This window comes from Bufo gargarizans, chromosome 2 (assembly GCF_014858855.1).
Source record: "Bufo gargarizans isolate SCDJY-AF-19 chromosome 2, ASM1485885v1, whole genome shotgun sequence".
NCBI classification, from domain to species: Eukaryota; Metazoa; Chordata; class Amphibia; order Anura; family Bufonidae; genus Bufo; species Bufo gargarizans.
The window spans coordinates 71,708,512-71,730,872 of NC_058081.1; the positions used below are offsets into that span (position 1 = coordinate 71,708,512).

Below are 22,361 nucleotides of genomic sequence, written 5' to 3' on the forward strand. Positions count from 1 at the left end.
GCAGTACCAGCTAGGTGAAGGTAGGAAGTTCTCATGAAAAACTATTTAGAAAGTTGCTTAATTGTGCATTCAAAAGCAAATTAACAAAAAAAAAAAAATGTAAACTTTTAAAAAGGTGTCCATAGACTTTAAAGAGACCATCTCATTAGGAGGACCTGATTCGGCATTATCCTTTAAACTTCTCCTCATCGCATAACAGCACTACACGAATACAAAAGGCCCAGACTTACCATACTAATCCTACAGATGTCTAGACCTGCACTAGATACATCACAAGGGCCCAGGCAGGATGATAAATCGGGTGCAGGGATAGATGCTTTCCCCCCCCAACTCTACACCACTACCTGGATTGTGGTGCAATTTTGGAGCAGAAGTTGTATCTGAGGCCACATCCCTTTCCCCCATTAAGTCCCGTCCCATCCCATTTTGAGCAACTCAGAAAACCTGTTGAAAGCCTAGAATCAATGATGGCTAAACTCCAGCTGTGGTGAAACTATAACCCCCGGCAAGCTCCTTTGATTTCTATGGAGTTCTTAGAGCAGCCAAACAAGTGTAGATCTTTGGAGTCGTAGTTTTAAACACAGCTGGAGTGCCGGAGGATAGCCATCACAGGTTAAGATGTACCAAATAGCATCAAAACTGTGCAACTTTGCGGACCGGATCGAAGCTCAGACCCATTATTAAATCCGGGCCAAAGTGTGGTCCAGTAGTAGGCCCTATAGTACGCAGGGCACTTGTACAATCCTGAGACTGGCTGACCTGTTTGGAATGGCCACTCTCTTATGACCCAATTTTCCATTCTTCTCATCAATCATGGAACAGGTTACTGGAGAGCGGCATCTTTGGTTGACTACTACTAATCCTAGTCGACATCTGTTCACCTGTGAACGTCCCATGTTGTATCTATTATCTACATACAAACCGCGTGACACCATGGTTTCAATATATAGAGATATATATTTTTTTATTTATGCAAAACGCACATTTTTCCAGCACGTAGCACAAACCCTAGATATTTAAATAGGAACCGGACATTTAACCACACTCACCAGCAGGATATATCCCTGGCCTGTTTGCCTGTGTCTGGAAAGAGTTATCTGGTTTTTTGGCTTTGCAATAAATCTGTACTTCAGTCGAGGAGGCTGACGACTTTAACAACTGGTGGTCCCTTGTCTTTATTTTATTTTTTATTCCCCCCCCCGCTTCGTCGTCATACCTCGCTCAGACTCCTTCATGGCTTATTTAAAAACAATTTGCAGGATTTTTACTTTTTAGAAATCCAGAAATAATCTAGAACAATAAATAAAAACAGCTATGGCTAATCAGCGTGGGTCTCAGCCGCATCATAGATGGTCTATGCAAATCACTGACCATTTGTCTGCAGTGCGCTCATGCCCTATGCACAGTTCAATGGGAGGGGGGGGGGGGGGGGCGTTTTATTAGCTACATCAGGTTGCATGAAAATTCATCCCTTCAAAGCCTAAGGCTGGCTGACGAATCGCTGAGATCTGAACATCTTGTACATGAAGCCTCGATCTCCAAGGGACTCTACCCCTCTCCCCACTGTGCAGGCGACAGCTAAATGTAAGAAATTTATGTACATGCTGCATCCTTCCCGCAGACATGTGATATTATCACACAAAACATATATATAAATATATATATTTATATACTGTACACAGATTCCCGCTCTGCTGCAGAGCGAATAATGCAGGTGTTGCAAGGCTGCAGGCCCTTGATTATTGCATGTACAGTGGGTGGCGCTGCCCAGGCTACTGAAGCTTTAATATCGGAAATAACATACAACGACAAGGACACGTTACTACAGGGGGGGGGGGGGTCAGCTCCTGTATAATAAGATAGATATACGTAGCAAAGTCACCTCAGGCTATGGCTGAGACGGTAGGAAATATAATGAAGTGTGGCACCAGGATCTTACAGTGTCCTTTAAAACCAAACCACCCTCCCGCCCCACAAAAAGGAATGAGTTATGACTTATGGACCAGCAATATTATACATGTATACACACACGCAATCTATGTATCTTTACATTACAAAAAGAGAGGGGGAGAAGAAGTAGTGTGTAGACTAGTACACACACCGGCGTTGTGCTCTTAGCTTCCATCACCCACGGACTGGGTGCCCCCCCCCCCCTATAATAAAATGGGCTACCAGCCCTGCAACAAACTCTCAGGCTGGTGCTTTGTGGCAAAAAAAAAAAAAAGGGGCATGTACACAAGTCAGCCGGCACGTGGCACCTTTGCCTGGTAGCAGAGGCATTAATAAAAAGAGGAACATTGCTGGTTTCTTTGAAATGGAGATCTGCAGATAACATAGTCGACAATTTCTATTCACAAAAGTTAACGTATTCCTAATCCGCAGAGTTTCTCTTTAAAATTTTCCGGGGCAGCGCTGCAGGTTTACAATAGTGCAATGATCTGGAGAGTCTGTGTTCATCTGTGGAGGTGAACAGTCCGGATCCAGATCAAGTCTTGTGCTCAGCACTGCTCCCAGTCATCCATTTCGTTAAAATTTGGGCACGAGGAAGAAATTAAAAAACTTAAAAATTAAAATAAAATCTTGAATCAGTTATTCTCGAACAAGGACAGGAGGTCATCGTTCCCGCTGCTTGGAAGGTCCGGGGGTCCAAGGTAGGAGAGCAGCTCGTCCGGATTTGTCAGTTCGGGGAGAAGCTGGAAAGCAGAGAGGATGGGCGTATTGGAACACGCGGTAGATCGACAATAAAAAGAAAAAGAAATTTAATGTGGAAGAAAAAATCTTACATCAAGGGAGGGTTCGCTCACATCGCCTCCAGCTGGGATTCCCACTGAAGGATTAAAAGCCAGATCACTGCCAGGCTGAGCCATTGTCTGCCGCTGCGGGTTCCGATGGTGAAGCTGCTGCGGGGATTGACTGTTGAGGTTGGCGGTATGAAGTGACTGGGAGGGATTGTGAGATGCGTCTATCCGCCCTGAAGGAGGGACCTGCAAATATACCAAGTGCAAAATAATTGGCACTGAGTTACACAGTCTGCCGCTAATATGAATGTCGCTAGGTAATAGTGGAGGAGTCCAGATGGGTATTCAGGCGCTGGCAATAAGGGCCCATGTGCACAGCTGTAGTTTCTGTCCGCATCCAATCCGCATTTAAATTTTTTTGCGGATTGGATGCGGACCCATTCATTTCAACGGGGCATCAAAAGAAGCGGACAGCACACCGTGCACTGTCCACATCCGTATGCCACGCCAAAAAGCATAGGCCATGTCCTATTCATGTCAGTTTTGTAGACAAGGACAGGATGGGAAACCGGCAGCATGCACGCGGCCTGGGATCTGCAGACAGCAAAACACTTACGGCCATGTGCATGAGACATCACCCTGGAACAGTCGCAGCTTCTTGTATGGGACGTAGCAACCCGTCTCCATGCCCCTACCTTTATACATGCCATGCTAGCATTGTTTTCCTTACCTGCCCACTTAAGGGTGGACCTCCGCTCTTTTCCTGGTTCATCATCTGGTTTGGAATGTCAGACTGATAGGAGATGGGTGGCGGACCATTCGGGGTGAAGTCATTCATCGTGGGCGTGCTGGGGTTAGAGGACGGGAAGCCGCCTTCAGGAAATCCCCCTTGATTCTGGAAAGTTGGGCCTAGAAGGGATAAAGGAATGCACGGGGTCAGTGACTATAGAAACGTTCTGCCACCTTCCACAATGTTCAAGATCTCCGCTTGCAGTTACTTCATGGTGCACTGATTGTTTACATGCAGGGGATGAAAATGGCCCTATAATCTCATTCTCCTGATCGATCTGACGTGAAGGGTGGAGAGACACCGGCGGCACGCAGCGCAGGATCTCCAGGAGAGAACCTATCAACCAGAATAGGGCTGAGCATCCTATGGTGGTCTCAACCACGTACCGCCCAGTGTGCTTCTCTCCACACCTAATGTGAGATGAGGGACACTTCAACAACTTGTCTGTGTGAGCAGGACTGGGGTTTGGAGGAGATCAGGCACATGAGAACTTTCCTGAACTGGACTTTTACAGATCTACTGTTACATCCCAATGGCAGTGTGAGCAGTACTAGTAAAGATGGGGTTTTCCACCTCAGGACTAGGTTCACACACAGTTTGACGCAGATTTCCCTTCATGTTTTTCAGCCAAAGCCAAAAGTGGATTCAAAACGATTTGGAAAAAAATTCTCCTTCCTGCTGGATCCACTGAAGGGAAATCTGCCTCAAAAACATGCTCCAAAAAAAAAAAAACGAATTATCCCACATGGCAGAAGGGGCACAGAGGCCTTACCCAGGCTGTCAGGAGTACCCGCTACTCTGCAAAGAAGAGCGACAAACGCTGGATAAAATAGCAGGACCTGGTGGAACAGAGGAGGACACTTTCCCCTTTCGGCATTTGCCAGTAAAATCCCATTAAAGTCAATAGGGAAGTTAAAGTGCTTGTCCCATCTGGGAAATTTATAGCATTGCGCTAGGATGCGCCATAATTAGCAGATAGGTGCGGGTCCCACCTCTGGTCCTCTCTATTCACTGCTACAGGACTTCTGAAAAAATAGCTGAACAATCACTTTTGGAAGTCCCATAGCAGTGAATGGAGGGCAAACTACACATGTGCAGCATGCTTTCCTTTACTCTGGTGCACCGTTCCAGAGATGGGACCTGCCCCCATAGGAAAGTTATGGCACATCCTTGCAATATGCCATAAAATGTCCCGGATGGGAATACCCCTTTAGAAAATGTGTAGACACAAGCTCTAATCATAGAGGCAACATCCAGCAAAAAAAAAGTAAAAGTAAAAAGGGTTTATTAAAAGGGGTTGTCCAATATTTTTTGGTTTTATTGATAATCTATCCTCAGGGTAGGTCATCAATATCAGATTGGCGGGGGCTCGATGCCCGGCACCCCCACCCATCAGCTAGTTGAAGAGAAGGCGCGCTTTGCCAGAGCCTCCATCTCTTCATTGTATACCTGCTCGCTGTCGACAGCGCAGATGTGATCAGGTGTAATTACAAGAAGCCGTCCCATTCACTTCAATGGGACAGCTCCTTCCGATAGACTTGAATCTGGTATGAACATAGCCAAGTTGTAAAATATGTTCAAGAATATGGCTCTTAAAAGGTGGTCTCACTTCAGCAAGTGGCATCATGTAGAGAAAGTGAATACGGGGCCTCTCTGAAGGCAGAGACCATGGGAATGTGCATAGGTTAGTGCTGTGTCTTATAGTGTGCAAGCACTGGATTGCAGGGTGGCTATAACACCTGGATACGAGCAGTGTATAATGCAATAGAAAAATAATCTACATGATAAATGCCATTTGCAGAAGTGACACAACCCCTTTAATGTGTGCTCTCAATATTAGTAATGATCAAGAAACAGCAAGTTACAGCAAAAAGACAAAAATAAATAAATCAAAATGAAAGGGGTTGTCCCACACCAAAAAAAAATATATAATTTTTTTTATACTGGCACCTAGATCTTGAGACTTTTGTAATTGCACATAATTGAAAATTTAGTATAGCCACTAAAATGCATCTTTATAGCGCCACCTGCTGTTTGCTCCAATTCTAATTTCTCTGCCCTTCTCACCGAGATGGAAATGTATGCTCAGTTCCATCCTTCCACTAACAGCTACAGTAGAAAGGACACCCCCTAAAACTGCCAGCTTTGAGCGATGAATGGGGAGCGCTCTGGATCCATGTGAGGTACAGGGTTCTAAGTTTGCTAGAAAGAGATTGTCATGTACTATATCATAGCAAATTTAATTTTTTTACATTAATCATGAGATCAATGATTAATCATGAGATATTCCCTGTAAGTGATCACTAAACAGCATCTGATTACTCACCCTGTTGGCCGCCGTAGTCTGATCGCACACCACCTGACTGCATACTATTGAAGGGAGAAGAATTTGGTCCCAGTGCAGCGATCATTTCCATAACATTTGGCATAACCATGTGTGCTGGGCTCAGGCTCCGACAACGCTTCAGTACTGGTCCATCTGCTTCTTCCTTCACGTGGGTGTCTGGCTTCACAGGGACAGGCTTCCAGCAACAGGAGGGATCAATCGTAATCTCTTCATAATCAGAGCTAGCGAACAGAACACAATGTATGAAAAGCCCAGAATTCATTGAAATTGGATATAAAACAAAGTTACAAATGAGATTCTATAAGACATAACCATAGGAGATCATGACATGTACTATACTCCAGTAATACTCACTTCTGGATATACAGCAAGGTTCCCAGCATGTACTGGTCAACTTCCAAGCCTTCTAATAGGGCGGTTTTACTGCAAAACAAAAAAGAATTGCGTCATTCATAAGCATTTTCCAGCGATACTATGGCATCTCCTGATATTGCTTTACAGCGAGATAATAGCAATGACTTGTAATCAATGGTAAGCTATGTGCCATCTATCCATCCAACTGCTATACTGATGCTACTCATGCCAGTCACTTCACTGGTTGCCCGTCCGCCACAGAATACAATTCAAACTTCTCACCCACAGAGTTCTCCACAGTGCTGCACCTCCATACATCTCCGCCCTCATTTCCATCTACCACCCTACTCGTGCTCTCCACAGTGCTGCACCTCCATACATCTTCCCCTCATTTCCATCTACCACCCTACTTGTGCGCTCCACAGGGCTGCACCTCCATACATCTTCTCCCTCATTTCCATCTACCACCCTACTCGTACTCTCCACAGTGCTGCACCTCCATACATCTCCGCCCTCATTTCCATCTACCACCCTACTCGTACTCTCCACAGTGCTGCACCTCCATACATCTCCGCCCTCATTTCCATCTACCACCCTACTTGTGCTCTCCACAGTGCTGCACCTCCATACATCTTCTCCCTCATTTCCATCTACCACCCTACTCGTACTCTCCACAGTGCTGCACCTCCATACATCTCCTCCCTCATTTCTGTCTACCACCCTACTCGTGCTCTCCACAGTGCTGCTTCTCCATACATCTCCTCCCTCATTTCCATCTACCACCCTACTTGTGCTCACCGTTCGGTTACCAACCCAAGATTGATAACCTCCATAATCAGTCCCTCTCGCTCCCGTCTTAAAGACTTTTATCGAGCTGCACCTACTCTCTGGAATACTCTGCCCCGGAATATTGGGTCAACTCACAACTTCTCCACGTTCAAACGTGCCTTGAAAACACATCTTTTCAGGCAGGCTTATTAAGCTACGTAAAATGGCTTTTCCCAGACTAAACACCCCCCCCCCCCCCCCCCAACTCCTCTGGCCTAAACTCGATCCTCTAGTAGTCCCAAACCCGAAGCAGATCGGCCGGCACCACTCCTGTCAGTTTAATGGGTCGAATCCTACTCATCACAAATCAACTACCTTATGTGTCACCCCCAGTTCCTCAGATTGTAAGCTCTTGCGAGCAGGGCCCCGACTCCTACTGTTTCAGTTGCATATTAGCCAGTTACTTTTGTTTTGTACACGAACCCTATGAATTCGTAAAGCGCTGCGGAATATGGTGGTGCTATATAAATATTATTATGTGCCAGTCAATGCCTGCAGTGAAATCCATGGAGATCTAGCACCATCTGCTGTTTGTTAGTAGGTACTGCAACCGTAAAATACACTTAATTCTCATCAGCGTGCCTTTTCACTTAAAGCGTGCCTTTTCAGCTACATGTTTTAGCAGTTATGGATGAACTAAATAAAATAAATTAGATAGTAGCTCATTGAGAAATGCTAGCACAGCACCCTTACTGAAACTTCTCTTAAATCACAAGCTGCCTCCTGACCCAACCATGCTTTTGAATGGCAACAGAGTCCACCACTGAAGCACATTACTATGAACATCATATAGACACTATTTGGTGACAGAATTACCCTAGAATTGAACAATTCATGACCCATCCCTAGGAAAGGCGGCCAACAAGTAGTTTTGGTGCTGTAAGTGCACAGCTTCAGCCATTGTGTAGTGCACAGAGCTGGTAACTGCAGCACTGGTCCGGATAAAGTGATCCGCAGGGGCGCCAGGTGACACTGATTTCCTATCCCAATGAGACGTCATCACCTGAACCCCTTTAAGGAATGTTCACATTGACCAATTATCTCCATTATCTACTTTCTGTGGATTTTCATTTTGCGAGATTCACCCTTTGCATATGGCGAATGCATAAGGGGAAACCTGGGCGGCCAAATCCACGTGCATTTAGCTTAAAGGGGTTTTGCACTTTCATTTAACTGATCTATCCTCTGGATAGATCAGCTTCTGTTCGGCGGGGGTCCGACACCCGGGACCCCCGCCGATCAGCTGTTTGAGAAGGCAGTGGCGCTCCAGCAGCGCCGCGGCCTTCTCAAATTGCTGATGGGCGGGGGTACCGGGTGTCGGACCGCAGCCGATCAGAAGCTGATGATCTAGCCAGAGGATAGATCATCAGTTAAATGAAAGTGCAGAACCCCTTTGAAGGCATTGCTTGCTAGAACAGCTTCCAGCAACAATGACCATCTCCACATGGCTGGAGGACATGCCTGCCCATTGGCTTCAAGAATACTCATGATGAAGATGTCCATCAGATCCTTGCAAACAACTTTTCCAAGCACCAGTCAGTTGCGCAGAATGGAGCTTTAAAAAAAAAAAAAAAAAAAAAAAAAGGGGGGAGGAGGTCACATAGAACAGAAAAAGCTCTAAAAAGGTCAATATGGGAAGAAGGAGCCATGTCTGACACTTACTTGCACACTGGGCATCTCCAGGTCCCACGTTCACAGTTCAGCTGCAGGTACGATTCCAGATCAAAGCACTGCAAAAAAAACAGGCCCGAATAAGACATCTACCACGAGTGGGGTTATACAGGCCAATCAGTTCCAAACATGTATTGCAGATATCTTCCACCTCGTCATGTACGTGGTGTTGAACCTCGAACCCAAGTGCTGGCAGTAACTAATAAGCCTATGACACAGCGTCAGGTCCAATTTCATTAATATACCAAAGTCTCCTGTGTTAAATTTCTAGATTCAATTTCCATCTCCTGAAGCAGGACTTCTTGAGTATTACTAAAATGACAGCACCCACACTGGCACTAAGTAAGGCACATTGTATGCCTCGTATTATATAGGGTGCACAGAACTGCAGCATTCATGCACAATACTAAAACCAGGAGCTCTCGGCTCTGTCCCGGATGTAAAAGTCACCCTGGATCTTTGCTGCATAAGATCTGGCACTGTCCAAAACGCCAGAGGTAGTGGCCCCCAAACCCTTTTAACTGCATACATACGTGGACAAAACTGTTGGCACCCTTCAGTTAAAGAAAGAAAAACCCACAAAAGGTCACTGAAATAACTTAAAACTGACAAAAATAATAACAAATAAAGATTTACTGAAAGTCACATTGCTTTTGAATAGTGGTTCAACAGAATAATTTATAATGAAATTGGCCTGGACAAAAACTATGATACCCCCCAACTTAAAAGGGGTTGTCCCATGAAAAATATTCTACAGTTCTCAAACTAGCACCTGGATCTGAATACTTTTGTAATCGCATATAGTTAAAAGCTTAGTACAGCCACAAAGGTATTTAATAACATATCTGTATGGTGCCACCTGCTGTGACCTGCTCACTAAGATGGCCGCACATGCTCAGTTTCATCCTGAGCTGTGATAGGGAGAGCTGAGACACGCCCCCTGAGCTGCGGCAGAGAAGACACTCCCCCTGAGCTGCCAGCTTGATATAAATCTAGCAGAGCAATGAATGAGGAGATCTCTGGATCCGTGTGAGGTACAGGGCTGGGTCTAGCTTTGTTAGAAAGAGATCGTAATGTACTATATGATTAATGTAAAAAAAAAAAAAAAAGTCAGTCGTAGGATAACCCATATTATTATTTTGTTGCACAACCTTTTGAGGCAGTCAAGGGATTTATGTAACCCTCAATGATACTTCTGCACCTGTCCACAGGCATTTTGGCCTGCTCCTCTCAGGATTGAAGGATGCATTCTCCAGACTGCAAGATTCAGCACCAGATGTTTAATAGGATTTAGATCAGGGATCATAGAAAGCCACTTTAAAAATAGTCCAGTTCTTGGAGGTTTATAGCCGAGTGTTTTGGGTCATTATCCAGTTGATCTGCGACCGAGACCAAGCTTTCTGACAATGGGCAGCACGTTTCGCTCCAGAATGCCTTCATAGTCTTGAGACTTCATTGTACCCTGCGCAGACTCAAGACACCCTGTGCTAGATGCAGCAAAGCAGCCCCAAAACATAACCGAGCCTCCTCCATGTTGTTTCACAGGGGGTACAATGTTCTTTTCTTTGTAGGATGCATTTTTTGCATCTGAACAAAGAGCTGGTGTGACTTGCCAAAAAGCTCCAGTTTTGTCTCATCTATCCAAAGGCTATTCTCCCAGAAGCAATGTTCATTGTGCTATCCACCATCATACCAAACCGCACAGTGACTGCTTCTAAACCCTACAGGCAGACTGACGGATTACAAGTTTAAAGACATCTTTGATGCCAATTACAGAACACACCTTATTACCATGTCCCTATGGACCATCTTTTCCAGGGGTATCATCATTTTTGTCTAGGACAATTCCATTAGTTTGTTTAGTTTTTATTAATTATTCTGTCGAACCACAGCTCAAAAGCAATGCCTGAATTTCATTAGCCGATTTTGAGTAATTTTTATTATTGCTTTTCTAAGTTTCAAGTCATTTCAGCGACCATTGTGGGGTTTTCCTCTTTTAAACAGAAGGGTTCCAACAATTTTGTCCACGTGTGTACAAGATTAGGGCTCATTCAGACGGCCGTATGTTGCTTTCCGCATTTGATCCGCAATTTTGCAGATTAGATGCGGACCCATTCACTTCTATGGGGCCCCAAAAGTGTCTGCATCTTTTCTTCAGTTCCACGGCCCCCGCAAAACAAATAAAACATGTCCTATACTTGTCAGTGAAAATCAGGACATTGTCCTATTTAAGTCTATGGGTCCGCAAAAATGAGGAATGCTAATTATTTTTTTTGCAGACATGCTGAACTGCCCGAAAAAAAAAATAGATCCGCATTTTTTGCGGACAGCAAAAAACACATGGCCGTCTTAATGAGCCCTTAGTCCATGAATATGTCTGACTAGCTATAGCTAGACTATCATACATAGCTAGAAAAGGCAAAGTGCAGCACTGCTTAGACCAGGGATGCCCAGCCTGCGGCCCTCCAGCTGTTTCAAAACTACAATTCCCAGCATGCCTGCACAGCCTAAAACTATTAGGGCATGCTGGGAGTTGTAGTTTTGCAACAGCTGGTGGGCCACAGGTTGAGCATCCCTGGCTTAGACGAACAACCGCCTACAATAAGAGTAGATTGGCTTTTGGAATTTGTGGCATGAAATTTGCAATAAACTGACTAAACTGGAAAAAAAAAAAAAAAAAGTTTAATGCTACGTGCGAAAAAATTAGGCACTTGGAAAAAGAGGGCTCAGGTTGTCACGCCTTTATTACCTGGATGTGTCTACAATCATGGCCCCTGGCAGGGAGCTGAATTCTTCGGAAGGTGATTGGACATTTCAGGGACACCTTGATAGCCGTCTGCTCCACACCATCCTCCCCATTAGGCCCAGGAGTCCCGGGGATGCTGCCATTGCTGAAGTTTCTTTTAACTGTGAAAGAAATTTAATAGAATATGAGCAAAGGGGCAATTATACTGGAGAAAACAGGAAAGGAAAGAATGGGAAAGAGGGGTGAAGGGTAATAAGAAAAGCAATATCTGGAGCAATGATATTACTTTTTGTGATGCAATGTTCTGCAGGGAGCAGCCTCTTCTTTATCAGACCCTGGAGGACAGATCTTACAGATGGTCGGTGAACCAGTTGGAGAACAAACAGATGAGACTGTAAGGAACAGACAGATAAGTTATATTAACACCAAGAAACTATGCAAACAATATGTATCTAAATCTCTCATTTCCATTTTGTCCAGGAAGCGGAGATGGGCGTTTTCAGGGTCCCATCACAGACCAGATGTCACCAGTGATTTTCTCCCGACTAGTAAAATCAACGTATCATTCCTTAACCCAGAAGAACTGCCATCTTGTTCATGGGAAAGAAAACCAGTGGCGACAAGTTAAGACCTGCTTCAAGCAGGCACGGAGCCATGTTAGCGATGACGACCGTGCCGAGAAGTCGCAACGAGCAGGCAAACCCCATTCTTATTGTTGTCAAACCTCTTGAACTCTTGGTAATTTTCAGTTTGCAGTATAATCCTTTAATTATGGGAGTGGGCCGGTGAAACATTTCACTTTGTTAGAGTCTAGAGAGTGTGTCCAGCTGCCACTGAATGCTTTGGAAGGCGTCAATCGAATTATCACACGAGTACACAAGTCCAGCAAAACAGACCGACAATCACCTTTAAATTTCCGTCCACTGCACTCATTGACGTGATGGAACTAACTCGAAACAGCAGATTGGCAGGATGCAGAATCTCCACCAATCTGATATTGAGCGCCTATCCCGAGGATAAGCCATCAATATCAAAATCCTGGAGAACCCCCCTTTGGCTCCAGAAGACCAGAATCTAAGAGCGGACACGACTCGAGTATCTGCTGAATTCAAGCGTATGACCACAGCCTCCAAATGGACACGTTTTACTTCCCTGGTCGCGCAAGTGCAGCCGTTGATGTCATGTCGCAGACTGCAGTGGCTGGAATTGGGCATAATTTGCCAACATAAGTTTATCTATGCAGGATACACTTTAATCGGTACAGGTGCTGGCAAAAGAGGTGCTGAAAAAAGGTACACAAAGTGTTTGGGGACAACAGCGCCACACCTGTCCATGGGATGTGCGTGTTATTGCAGCTCAGCCTTATGCACTACAATGAAGGTGAGCAGCAATACCAGACAACCCATGGACAGGTGTAGCACCAGTTCCCAGCCAGGATTCTCTATTGTGGTCCAACCCTTAAGCCAGGACATCTCTAGCTGCAGCTTATCTCCCAGGAGAACAAAATGATTAGGGTGATGAAATTTAAAGTACACGGCAAAGTTTAATGAGTAGCTGAACTTTAAGAGCATTTTTTTTTTTAAAGAAGCCAATTGACCTGTTAGGCCAGTTTCACCGTGTGGTGGCTGCATTTCCCGGCCTGAATACTGCATCTTCTAACCTGAACTCACAGCACCGTAATGATTTATGATACTGTGAGTTCCTGCCCGACTGCGGGTCTACTATACTGTACTCACGGCATTATGCGAGTACACTAAAGTAGACCCGCAGCCGGGCACAAACTCACAGTATCAGTTCAGGTTAAAAGGAGCAGCGTTCAGTCCAGGAAATGCAGCCACCCACCACGTTCCCTGGAATGAACATGCACATGAAATTAGGCTTAGTATATGTTTGGAGTCAGCTAATCATTTCTGGTGTCCCCAACAGGCCAAACGTGAGACTTCACTGGGGCTCCTCATGCGGTACTTACACAGCAGCAGGCGCTGACAGTGATCTGGATGCTGTTCCGGCCAGGCTGGCACACCTGCTTCAGGTAGAGAGGCTTATGGGAAGTTTTGTTGTCCCCCCGCTCAATACTCAGTGGTGTGGAGTTCACGCTAACTTGTACAGAACAAGGCCAATTGGTGTTCATCTGTCGATCTTCATGGTGGTAACATTTAAACTGCAGCTCAAGATCAGGCCTGGGAGCGAGAGAAAGTGTGAATTGCACAATAACTCACATCCACCGTACTGCATAGGAAGAACCCCACCCGACGTGAGCATACCTCATCATAAGCGTCTTATACACGGACTCCCGCAGGTGATATACATGGTTACTGACCGCCAGGTTGTGCTGCAATCTGAAGGGTTCAAGGACAATCCCATCCCGTACCGGAAAGGTCAGCCTCAGCTCATCATTGGAGGCACCTAAGGGCAGAGATTCGTAGCAATATTACCTCGTTCTCCATCTTAGTTGCCCATAGTAGTGTCTAGATTTTTTTTTAAAGACTTACCTGTGGGAGACTGGTGCAGAGAGTTGTGTGTTGGTTTGATATCAGGCAGAAATGGGGACTTGACGTCTTGACCTGGTGACATGTAGGGTGGCGCACTGCTTCCTGGAGTCATGGGTGGCGTGGGATTTCCAGGCAGGGGAGAGCTGGGATATCCAGGCATGGGGCGTCCTGGCTGTAAAACAAAGTGAGTGCTTACAGCACCATACCGCTACATAGGTCGCATCTGGTATTGCAGCTCTGCTCCACTGACGTGATTAGGGTTGAGCTGCAACACAACAACCTGTGGACAGGTGTGGCACTGTCGCTGGAAGAAAGAGGCCCTCTTTTTCCAATCCTTTAGGACCCCCTTCATCTACAGTTGTGTAAAATTTTAGCTGTAAAAGGGGTTTCCCCCGACGTTTCATCGTTGCACAGCCATCACAAGTATTCCAGCACGGATGGTATTCTTGTGAATCACAGAAATGCCATGCTTTCACTGTGCCTTGTGGGTGATGACGCCCTAACCTTAGGGCCTATTTACATGGGCGGATGCACAGGGCAGGGAACAGTTTGTCCCGGAGTGTTCAGTTGAATTTACAGCAGCAATTATTTCCTATGTGTGGGGATGAAAGATCACCACTACGATCATTCATCCCCATACAAATTCAGGGGCACATTTATTAATACAAGCATTTTAGACGCCGGTCTTAATAAAGCCCTGCACTTCCGATGGATCCTCCGCCACTTCTAAATGTAAGACAGCTTCCTAAGCCCTTGGACGTAGAACACAACCATAGAGATCAGTGGGCTTGAGTCTGTCATATGGACAGGACATGTACAAAATAACCCAGCTATTTAACCAGTTTAAACCCATGCCATTTAACCTACATCCTGAACCAGGCCCATTTTCCGTTTCTTTAGTACAGGCGCCTTTCACCGCTATAAAAAAAACTTTTTTTCCCCCATTCGCTTAAGCAAATAATTTGTGCGCTTTTTTGGCGATACATAGGCTTAATTTTTAGGTCATTTATAATTGGAGTATTTTCTTATTATGTCCCCTTTTCCATAATGGTCAAATAGGGGGCTGTGGCTCAAAGCTGCAGTGCCATGGTGTTTTTATTTATTTAATCTTGTTTTTATACAAGACATTTTGGTGACATTTAACATTACATTGGACTTATTGCCGATTTCTCCTGTGACTGAGGCCGACATATTAACCCACAAATTCAGGGTGAATACAGCCCCCAGGGAGGTTGTACAAGACTGTGCAGCCGTGCTGCAGAGCTGATCGTGTGTCTGCTAGGACCCAGCAGCTCATGTAGACACCCTGTGCTGCCGATTACATGAGCTTCCCGATCTGGTTTACACAGCACTCATTGAACACCATATATACAGTGATCGGTAAAGCAGGGACAGTAAAAAAACGTCCCTGCCATATTTATCAGGAGCCCTTCTATGTGTGCAGCAGACACCCTTGCAAGGACATGCAGAAACATTCTTGCAGAGATAAATGCTTAGCGCCCGGACGTATATAGTAGGCAGGCGGCAAGCGGTTAAGCGATTTTTATGGAGTGCTTTAGGCTTACCCCACTCATCGTCTGAGTATATGCAAAGTTTCCACCATTGAAGTTATTGCTCTGTCCATTGTATTGATCCGTAAGCTGGAGAGAAAAAGAGAAGGAAAAATGTCAGATCTGAATGATGGGACTGGTACAGCAGTTTTCCACAAATCTCTATACAACTAAAAGAATATGCCAGATGAGATTTGCTAAACTGACGGGGAAGATTTCTCCCTGCACCAGAAAACAGCTGCGTTTGAAACTTTTTTTTTTTTGAAACCACAAAGCAGTTTTACGCCACTTTTCTGAAAGAGTGGGATGCCGACGTGGCCATCTGCCACAATGAGTTTATTTTCATTTACACCAATTTTCTGGTGCAAATGAAGCCAGAAACCTACAGCTGCTCAGAGCCGTTTAGGTGCATGGACCGCCGGAGGATATCAACAGAAGCCTATGCAGAGCATGCACTGTGAAGCTCAGATGTCCTTGAAGGAATTCATAAGGAGAATGCAGCACCCCTCAGATTACAAGCGGTCACACTTTTATATGACTAAGATCAGCAACCTTCGGGACTCCAGCTACTGTAAAACTACAAGTCCCAGCGTGCACACTTACTCAACTGTTCTTCTAACATCCATAGAAGTAAATAGAGGATTGTGGGAGTTGTAGTTTAAAAGTAGCTGATGCCTGCTGGACAATTTTTTCATGCAGTCATTACGAGGGGAAGCTAGTTTTACAAGGAAGGGGAAAATATATATATCTATATATATCTATATATCTATCTATCTATCTATCTATCTATCTGGCATGCTTAATCCTCGATAGTCTGGTTGTCCATTCAGACATTGACGCCCTAATACTTTGCCCAATGTTTAGGCAGATAGGCAGAATGAGCGCCGATGCACGATAAAACTATCCATTGCCGCTGAAATGTATGCATATTCTGGTCTCAAAACCATATGACTATCCCTGTTATATACTGCGCCTCTACAATTCAACCCGCTATACTAGTGTTATATACAGTACAGACCAAAAGTTTGGACACACCTTCTCAATTCAAAGAGTTTTCTTTATTTCCATGACTATGAAAATTGTAGATTCACACTGAAGGCATCAAAACTATGAATTAGCACATGTGGAATTATATACATAACAAAAAAATGTGAAACAACTGAAAATAGGTCATATTCTAGGTTCTTCAAAGTAGCCACCTTTTGCTTTGATTACTGCTTTGCACACTCTTGGCATTCTCTTGATGAGCTTCAAGAGGTAGTCACCTGAAATGGTCTTCCAACAGTCTTGAAGGAGTTCCCAGAGATGCTTAGCACTTGTTGGCCCTTTTGCCTTCACTCTGCGGTCCAGCTCACCCCAAACCATCTCGATTGGGTTCAGGTCTGGTGACTGTGGAGGCCAGGTCATCTGGCGCAGCACCCCATCACTCTCCTTCATGGTCAAATAGCCCTTACACAGCCTGGAGGTGTGTTTGGGGTCATTGTCCTGTTGAAAAATAAATGATGGTCCAACTAAAACGCAAACCGGATGGAATAGCATGCCGCTGCAAGATGCTGTGTTAGCCATGCTGGTTCAGTATGCCTTCAATTTTGAATAAATCCCCAAGAGTGTCACCAGCAAAGCACCCCCACACCATCACACCTCCTCCTTCATGCTTCACGGTGGGAACCAGGCATGTAGAGTCCATCCGTTCACCTTTTCTGCGTCGCACAAAGACACGGTGGTTGGAACCAAAGATCTCAAATTTGGACTCCTCAGACCAAAGCACAGATTTCCACTGGTCTAATGTCCATTCCTTGTGTTCTTTAGCCCAAACAAGTCTCTTCTGCTTGTTGCCTGTCCTTAGCAGTGGTTTCCTAGCAGATATTCTACCATGAAGGCCTGATTCACACAGTCTCCTCTTAACAGTTGTTCTAGAGATGTGTCTGCTGCTAGAACTCTGTGTGGCATTGACCTGGTCTTTAATCTGAGCTGCTGTTAACCTGCGATTTCTGAGGCTGGTGACTCGGATGATATTATCCTCCGCAGCAGAGGTGACTCTTGGTCTTCCTTTCCTGGGGCGGTCTGCATGTGAGCCAGTTTCTTTGTAGCGCTTGATTGAAAGTGTCCCCAAGTGCAGTCACAAAAACAAAGTTCAAACTGACTGACCTTAATTTCTTCAAGTAATGATGGCCACTCGTTTTTCTTTACTTAGAATTTGTATTATGGCAAGAAAAAAAGCAGCTAACAGTCTATTCAGTAGGACTATCAGCTGTGTATCCACCTGACTTCTCCACAACGCAACTGATGGTCCCATCCCCATTTATAAGGCAAGAAATCCCACTTATTAAACCTGACAGGGCACACCTGTGAAGTGAAAACAAACCATTTCAGGTGACTACCTCTTGAAGCTCATCAAGAGAATGCCAAGAGTGTGCAAAGCAGTAATCAAAGCAAAAAGGTGGCTACTTTGAAGAACCTAGAATATTAAATTTTTAGTTGTTTCACACTTTTTTGTTATGTATACAATTCCACGTGTTAATTCATAGTTTTGATGCCTTCAGTGTGAATCTACAATTTTCATAGTCATGAAAAAAAAAGAAAACTCTTTGAATGAGAAGGTGTGTCCAAACTTTTGGTCTGTACTGTATATGAGGCAATTTATGTATGGATGGAACAATTTATTCCTCCTAATTATCCTGGAGGTGACTGTGACAGCATCGGTCTGTCATAAGTCCTATCTGATACAAGGCAAATATGCCGCAAGCTGGCAATTTCTACCTTTCCAAGGATCGAAATCCTGTAATGACGATGTGGCACCCACTGACTTCAAATGGACTGTAGTGTGCATACAAAACACTCACTGTAGTGGACATCTGTCCGAGATGCAGATATTTTGCTAAAAGCTGGAGTACAGGACCAGTGATGGTTCCAGTACATTGACCCCACAATTCAAAACTACTGATAAGTCTTAAAAATAAAAACATAAGAGGCAAAAAAGGATTGGCCTGTCTGTGATCCTTATCATATAACATCCAATATGGCATAATGGTAAAGGGGTTGCCCAGGATTTTAACACTGACTGCTTATCCTCAGGATAGGTCAATATCATATCAGTGGGGGTCCGACTCCCAGCATCCCTGCCGATCAGATGTTTGAAGAGGCCGAGACATCACAGCTGTCGGACACATGGCCTAGGTCCAGCTCAGTACTATTCAAGTGAATGGGCCTGGGCTGCAACACCAAGAACAGCCCCTGGGCAACGGACACCACTGTGCCTGGTAAGCTGCGAGGAGGCTGCAGTGATCACCGGAGCACTGCGACCTCTTGAAACTGCTGATCGACAGGGATGTCGGACCCCTGCAATCAGTTATTCATGACCTATCCTTAGGATAGGCACATCCAAACCCTAGAAACCCCTTTAAGGGTCTTCTCCCAGTGCACATTCACTGTATGTACCAGGAAAGCATATGATAAATGGTATACAAAGGGGTTGCAATTTTTGTTGCTGGATGGAACAGCAGAACAGACTGTGCTATTCAATCCATATGCTTGTAAAAAAAATATTAAATCTGTTAAACGAAGTAGCATAGTAGTCTGGTGGCTGGAGGACTGCGGTCCAGCCACTACCAAGCTGGCTCCTCATAGAAGGGAATGGGAGCGTACCGCCCATGTGCGGCCACCGCTCCCAATTATTTCTATGGGGCCGACGGAAATAGCTCGGCTATTTTCGCCGACCCCATAGAAAATGAATGGAGAGCAGCTGCGCATGCGCAGTGCATCCTCCTTCACTTGCGGGGCTCCGTTCTCGATATAGGTGCAGGTCCCACACCTATAAGACAAATTAGGGCATATCCTAGCGATATGCCCCCATTGTCCATGATGGGACAACACCTTTAAGCATCAGTCACAGCCTCTATATATTGGAAACATTGAGTTTTTTCCCAGTGTCTACATTTCACAATATCAGTACAATTTACACGGAATTAGAACGGTGAAATAAAATTATAGCTAGAGAGAAGGGGGGGAAAAAAAAAAAAAAAAAAAAAAAAAAAGTCTAATCTACCACTTACCTTATAAAAATGGCCTCCAGGACCTGCCTGGGGCATGTACTGCGACATATTCTGCTGTACACGATGCCCAGGATAGGAAGGGGATGGGGCAGATTGCTGTGGTGTAGATGGTGCATACTGACCCCCGTGGGGTGGATACTGTCCGCTTTGTATGTACTGTTGAGGAGCGTAGCCCTATAAAAAGAAAAAACGTATGACTACTTCCGATGGTAGAAAAGGTTACAAGTAGGGATGAGCGAACCCAAGGAAGTTCAGGTTCGCCCTGAACTTCAGGGTTCAGGAACTGAACTTGACCCCATTAAAGTCAATAGTGACACGAACTTCACTTTGCTATATTCTGTTATAACGGAAAATATTATTCTTAAGACAGAATGCTAAATAAAATGGACATTGATGGGTTAAAAATAAAAACTGACCTCATCCACTTGATCGCGTAGCCGGTATCCTCTTCTTTCTGCAGGACCTGCGATGACATCACCGCGCTCACCAGGTGATGCAGGTCCTGCAGAAAGAAGAGGATACCGGCTACGCGATCAAGTGGATAAGGTCATTTTTTTTTTAACCCCTCAATGGCCATTTTATTTAGCATTCTGCCTTAAGAATGATATTTTCCGTTGTAACCATATTATAATGGAAAATAATAAAAATCACCCGAATACTGAACCCAAACTTCAGTGAAAAAGTCCAGGTCCGGGTCCCCGATTTTACAAAGTTCAGTACAAACCCGAACTTTGCAGTTCGGGTTCGCTCAACCCTAGTTACAAGTCATGTCTTGATGCAATTTTTATCTGGAATCCCCACTGAAATCGGGCTAATCCGGATGCGGCCCTGAGCAGCTGTAGTTTCAAATTTACGGCAAAAATCCAAGAGGGTCATCCTTATATTTGCTGTGGAATCCAAGTCAGATTTTTCTACCATTTGAACAGATTAGAAAGTGTAACGTATCAACAGGAATCCACCAAGGACAAAACGTGACCCTATAAAGACAATGACAGGGCCTAGTGTTGAGCGAATAGAAGTTTGGATCATAGACCCGACGTCAGCTCGTTCAAACACTTTGTTTAATGCCGTCCGAGACCTGTCTCCGTACAGCTTTAAAATGTATTTCCTCCTTGGAGGCAAAATTAGTTTCACCTGAAGTCGCACAGGACTTCGGTATTCATTTCTAAATCTTTAAAAGCATTTCAAATCTGGAATCCGAAGTCGGGTTTGGTACCTAATTTTAAATGTTTTAAAAGATATAGAAATGAACACAGATTCATTTACTGAAGTTTTGCGCATCTTTGGGTGAAATGCATTTTGCCTCCACAGAGGCGATACATTTTAATGCTCTACAGAGACAGACCCCCGTGCAGCATTAAAACAAATTGACTTTGGATCTATGATCCGAAGATCGATTTGCTCAACACTATGGGGCAGATTCATCGTAGCCCGACGCATTAGTGTGGCCATGATATCCAGAGGAGAGCATACACAGTTACACATTAGGCGCAGCGTCCCAAATTATGTGCACCTACACAGATATTTCCGCCAGAACCAGGCTGGCATAGATTTCAGTCTTCTTCCATGCCAGAAATCTGGTGTAGATCATAAATGTGTCAAGACTTCCAGAGCCACCCCTTCCCTCAACATGACCTTTTTGGGAAAGTGGCAAAGCCGCTGGAGTAATGGCACCTGCGCAGAAATTTTCGGGCAAGTACAGTTGAGAGTTGCAAACACACAGTTTGCGACTTTCACGTCAAAGAATTGGCATTATAACTTACTTGGGGGACCTACAGCCAGACTCACCTCATTGGAGTAGGTCCTCTTTACTCCCTGACGTGACATCTGCTGGCCTTGGAGTTGCCCAGGGTAGCCATGGGGTGGTATTCTTTGCCCACTATACACTGGGTTCATACTTTGTGCTCTTGCAGAATTCATACTCATCTGAGCCATTCCTGCAGGTCCCATGACTGATCCCATACCCCCAGATGTCATTCCACCCTGGATGGAGGGTCCACGGGGACCAGAGTGAGGTAAGAACTGGCCACCAAAGTTATGAGTAGGTCCCACCTGTGGAAAAGAACAAGGAGGACGATAATAAATTAAATGGTTCTCTATGAGGAGACGGAGTAAATCATGTCCCAGTGCCGTAGAAGAAGTCTATGACATAACATAACATTTCCCGAATGAAAGCTCTATGGCAGGTATGGCCAACCTGCGGCTTCCCCTTTAAACATCACTGAACAATAACTGGAGTTGCGTGACACTTGCACTGTAGATGTGATCTGACAACTCACCCCGCCATACTGATTCATCTCCTGGGTCTGTTTCTCCTGCAGTGCAGCCACTGTCGCTGTTGCAGTCGCTGTGGCCGTGGCCGCGGCCACAGCTGCTGCAGCTGCCGCCTGTGTGAAGTCTGTGGGGCCGCGTCCGGAGTGCTGAGCCATGCCCATTCCACCGCCAGCTGTGGGGCCGCCAGGGTAACTGCAAATGGGGAGGAAAAAAAAAAAAATTTACTATAAGGACTTGATACATTGCAGTCACTTTGTAAATTTAAGGGCAACTCCGGGAATCCATTAAAATGTATTGGCTCAGTAAGTGGCCTCACAGATGACATCGCCGAGCACAGCTGTCTCCAATCAGTGGCAGTTTTTTGCAATAGCTGGAGGGGTAAAGGTTTGAGCCCCGTGGCCTAGCATATGATCTGCCATTTACAAAGGGGGAACACATACAAACGTCAACTAGCACTAAACACATCAGCCCTTAGTAATATGTCCGATCTCCTGACATGTCTCTTCTCATAGCTCTGCA

At 45.0% G+C, this 22,361-nt stretch overlaps 1 protein-coding gene across 5 annotated transcripts in view; it reads right to left on the reverse strand.

The window, feature by feature from the left end:
• Nucleotides 1-937: 937 nt before the first annotated feature.
• ZMIZ2 (zinc finger MIZ-type containing 2) overlaps nucleotides 938-22,361 on the reverse strand; it is a 57,548-nt gene continuing 36,124 nt past the window's right edge. For all 5 annotated transcript variants that reach the window (XM_044279178.1, XM_044279177.1, XM_044279176.1 and 2 more), the window contains 15 exons: nucleotides 21,848-22,034; nucleotides 21,357-21,620; nucleotides 19,569-19,742; nucleotides 15,532-15,606; nucleotides 13,967-14,138; nucleotides 13,739-13,880; nucleotides 13,444-13,654; nucleotides 11,761-11,866; nucleotides 11,478-11,635; nucleotides 8,720-8,787; nucleotides 6,230-6,298; nucleotides 5,855-6,096; nucleotides 3,469-3,647; nucleotides 2,784-2,984; nucleotides 938-2,693 (listed from right to left, as the gene is read on the reverse strand). In XM_044279178.1, coding sequence (XP_044135113.1) covers nucleotides 2,586-2,693; nucleotides 2,784-2,984; nucleotides 3,469-3,647; nucleotides 5,855-6,096; nucleotides 6,230-6,298; nucleotides 8,720-8,787; nucleotides 11,478-11,635; nucleotides 11,761-11,866; nucleotides 13,444-13,654; nucleotides 13,739-13,880; nucleotides 13,967-14,138; nucleotides 15,532-15,606; nucleotides 19,569-19,742; nucleotides 21,357-21,620; nucleotides 21,848-22,034 — 2,356 coding nt within the window. In that variant the 3' untranslated portion in view covers nucleotides 938-2,585. The remainder of the gene's footprint in view (nucleotides 2,694-2,783; nucleotides 2,985-3,468; nucleotides 3,648-5,854; nucleotides 6,097-6,229; nucleotides 6,299-8,719; nucleotides 8,788-11,477; nucleotides 11,636-11,760; nucleotides 11,867-13,443; nucleotides 13,655-13,738; nucleotides 13,881-13,966; nucleotides 14,139-15,531; nucleotides 15,607-19,568; nucleotides 19,743-21,356; nucleotides 21,621-21,847; nucleotides 22,035-22,361) is intronic.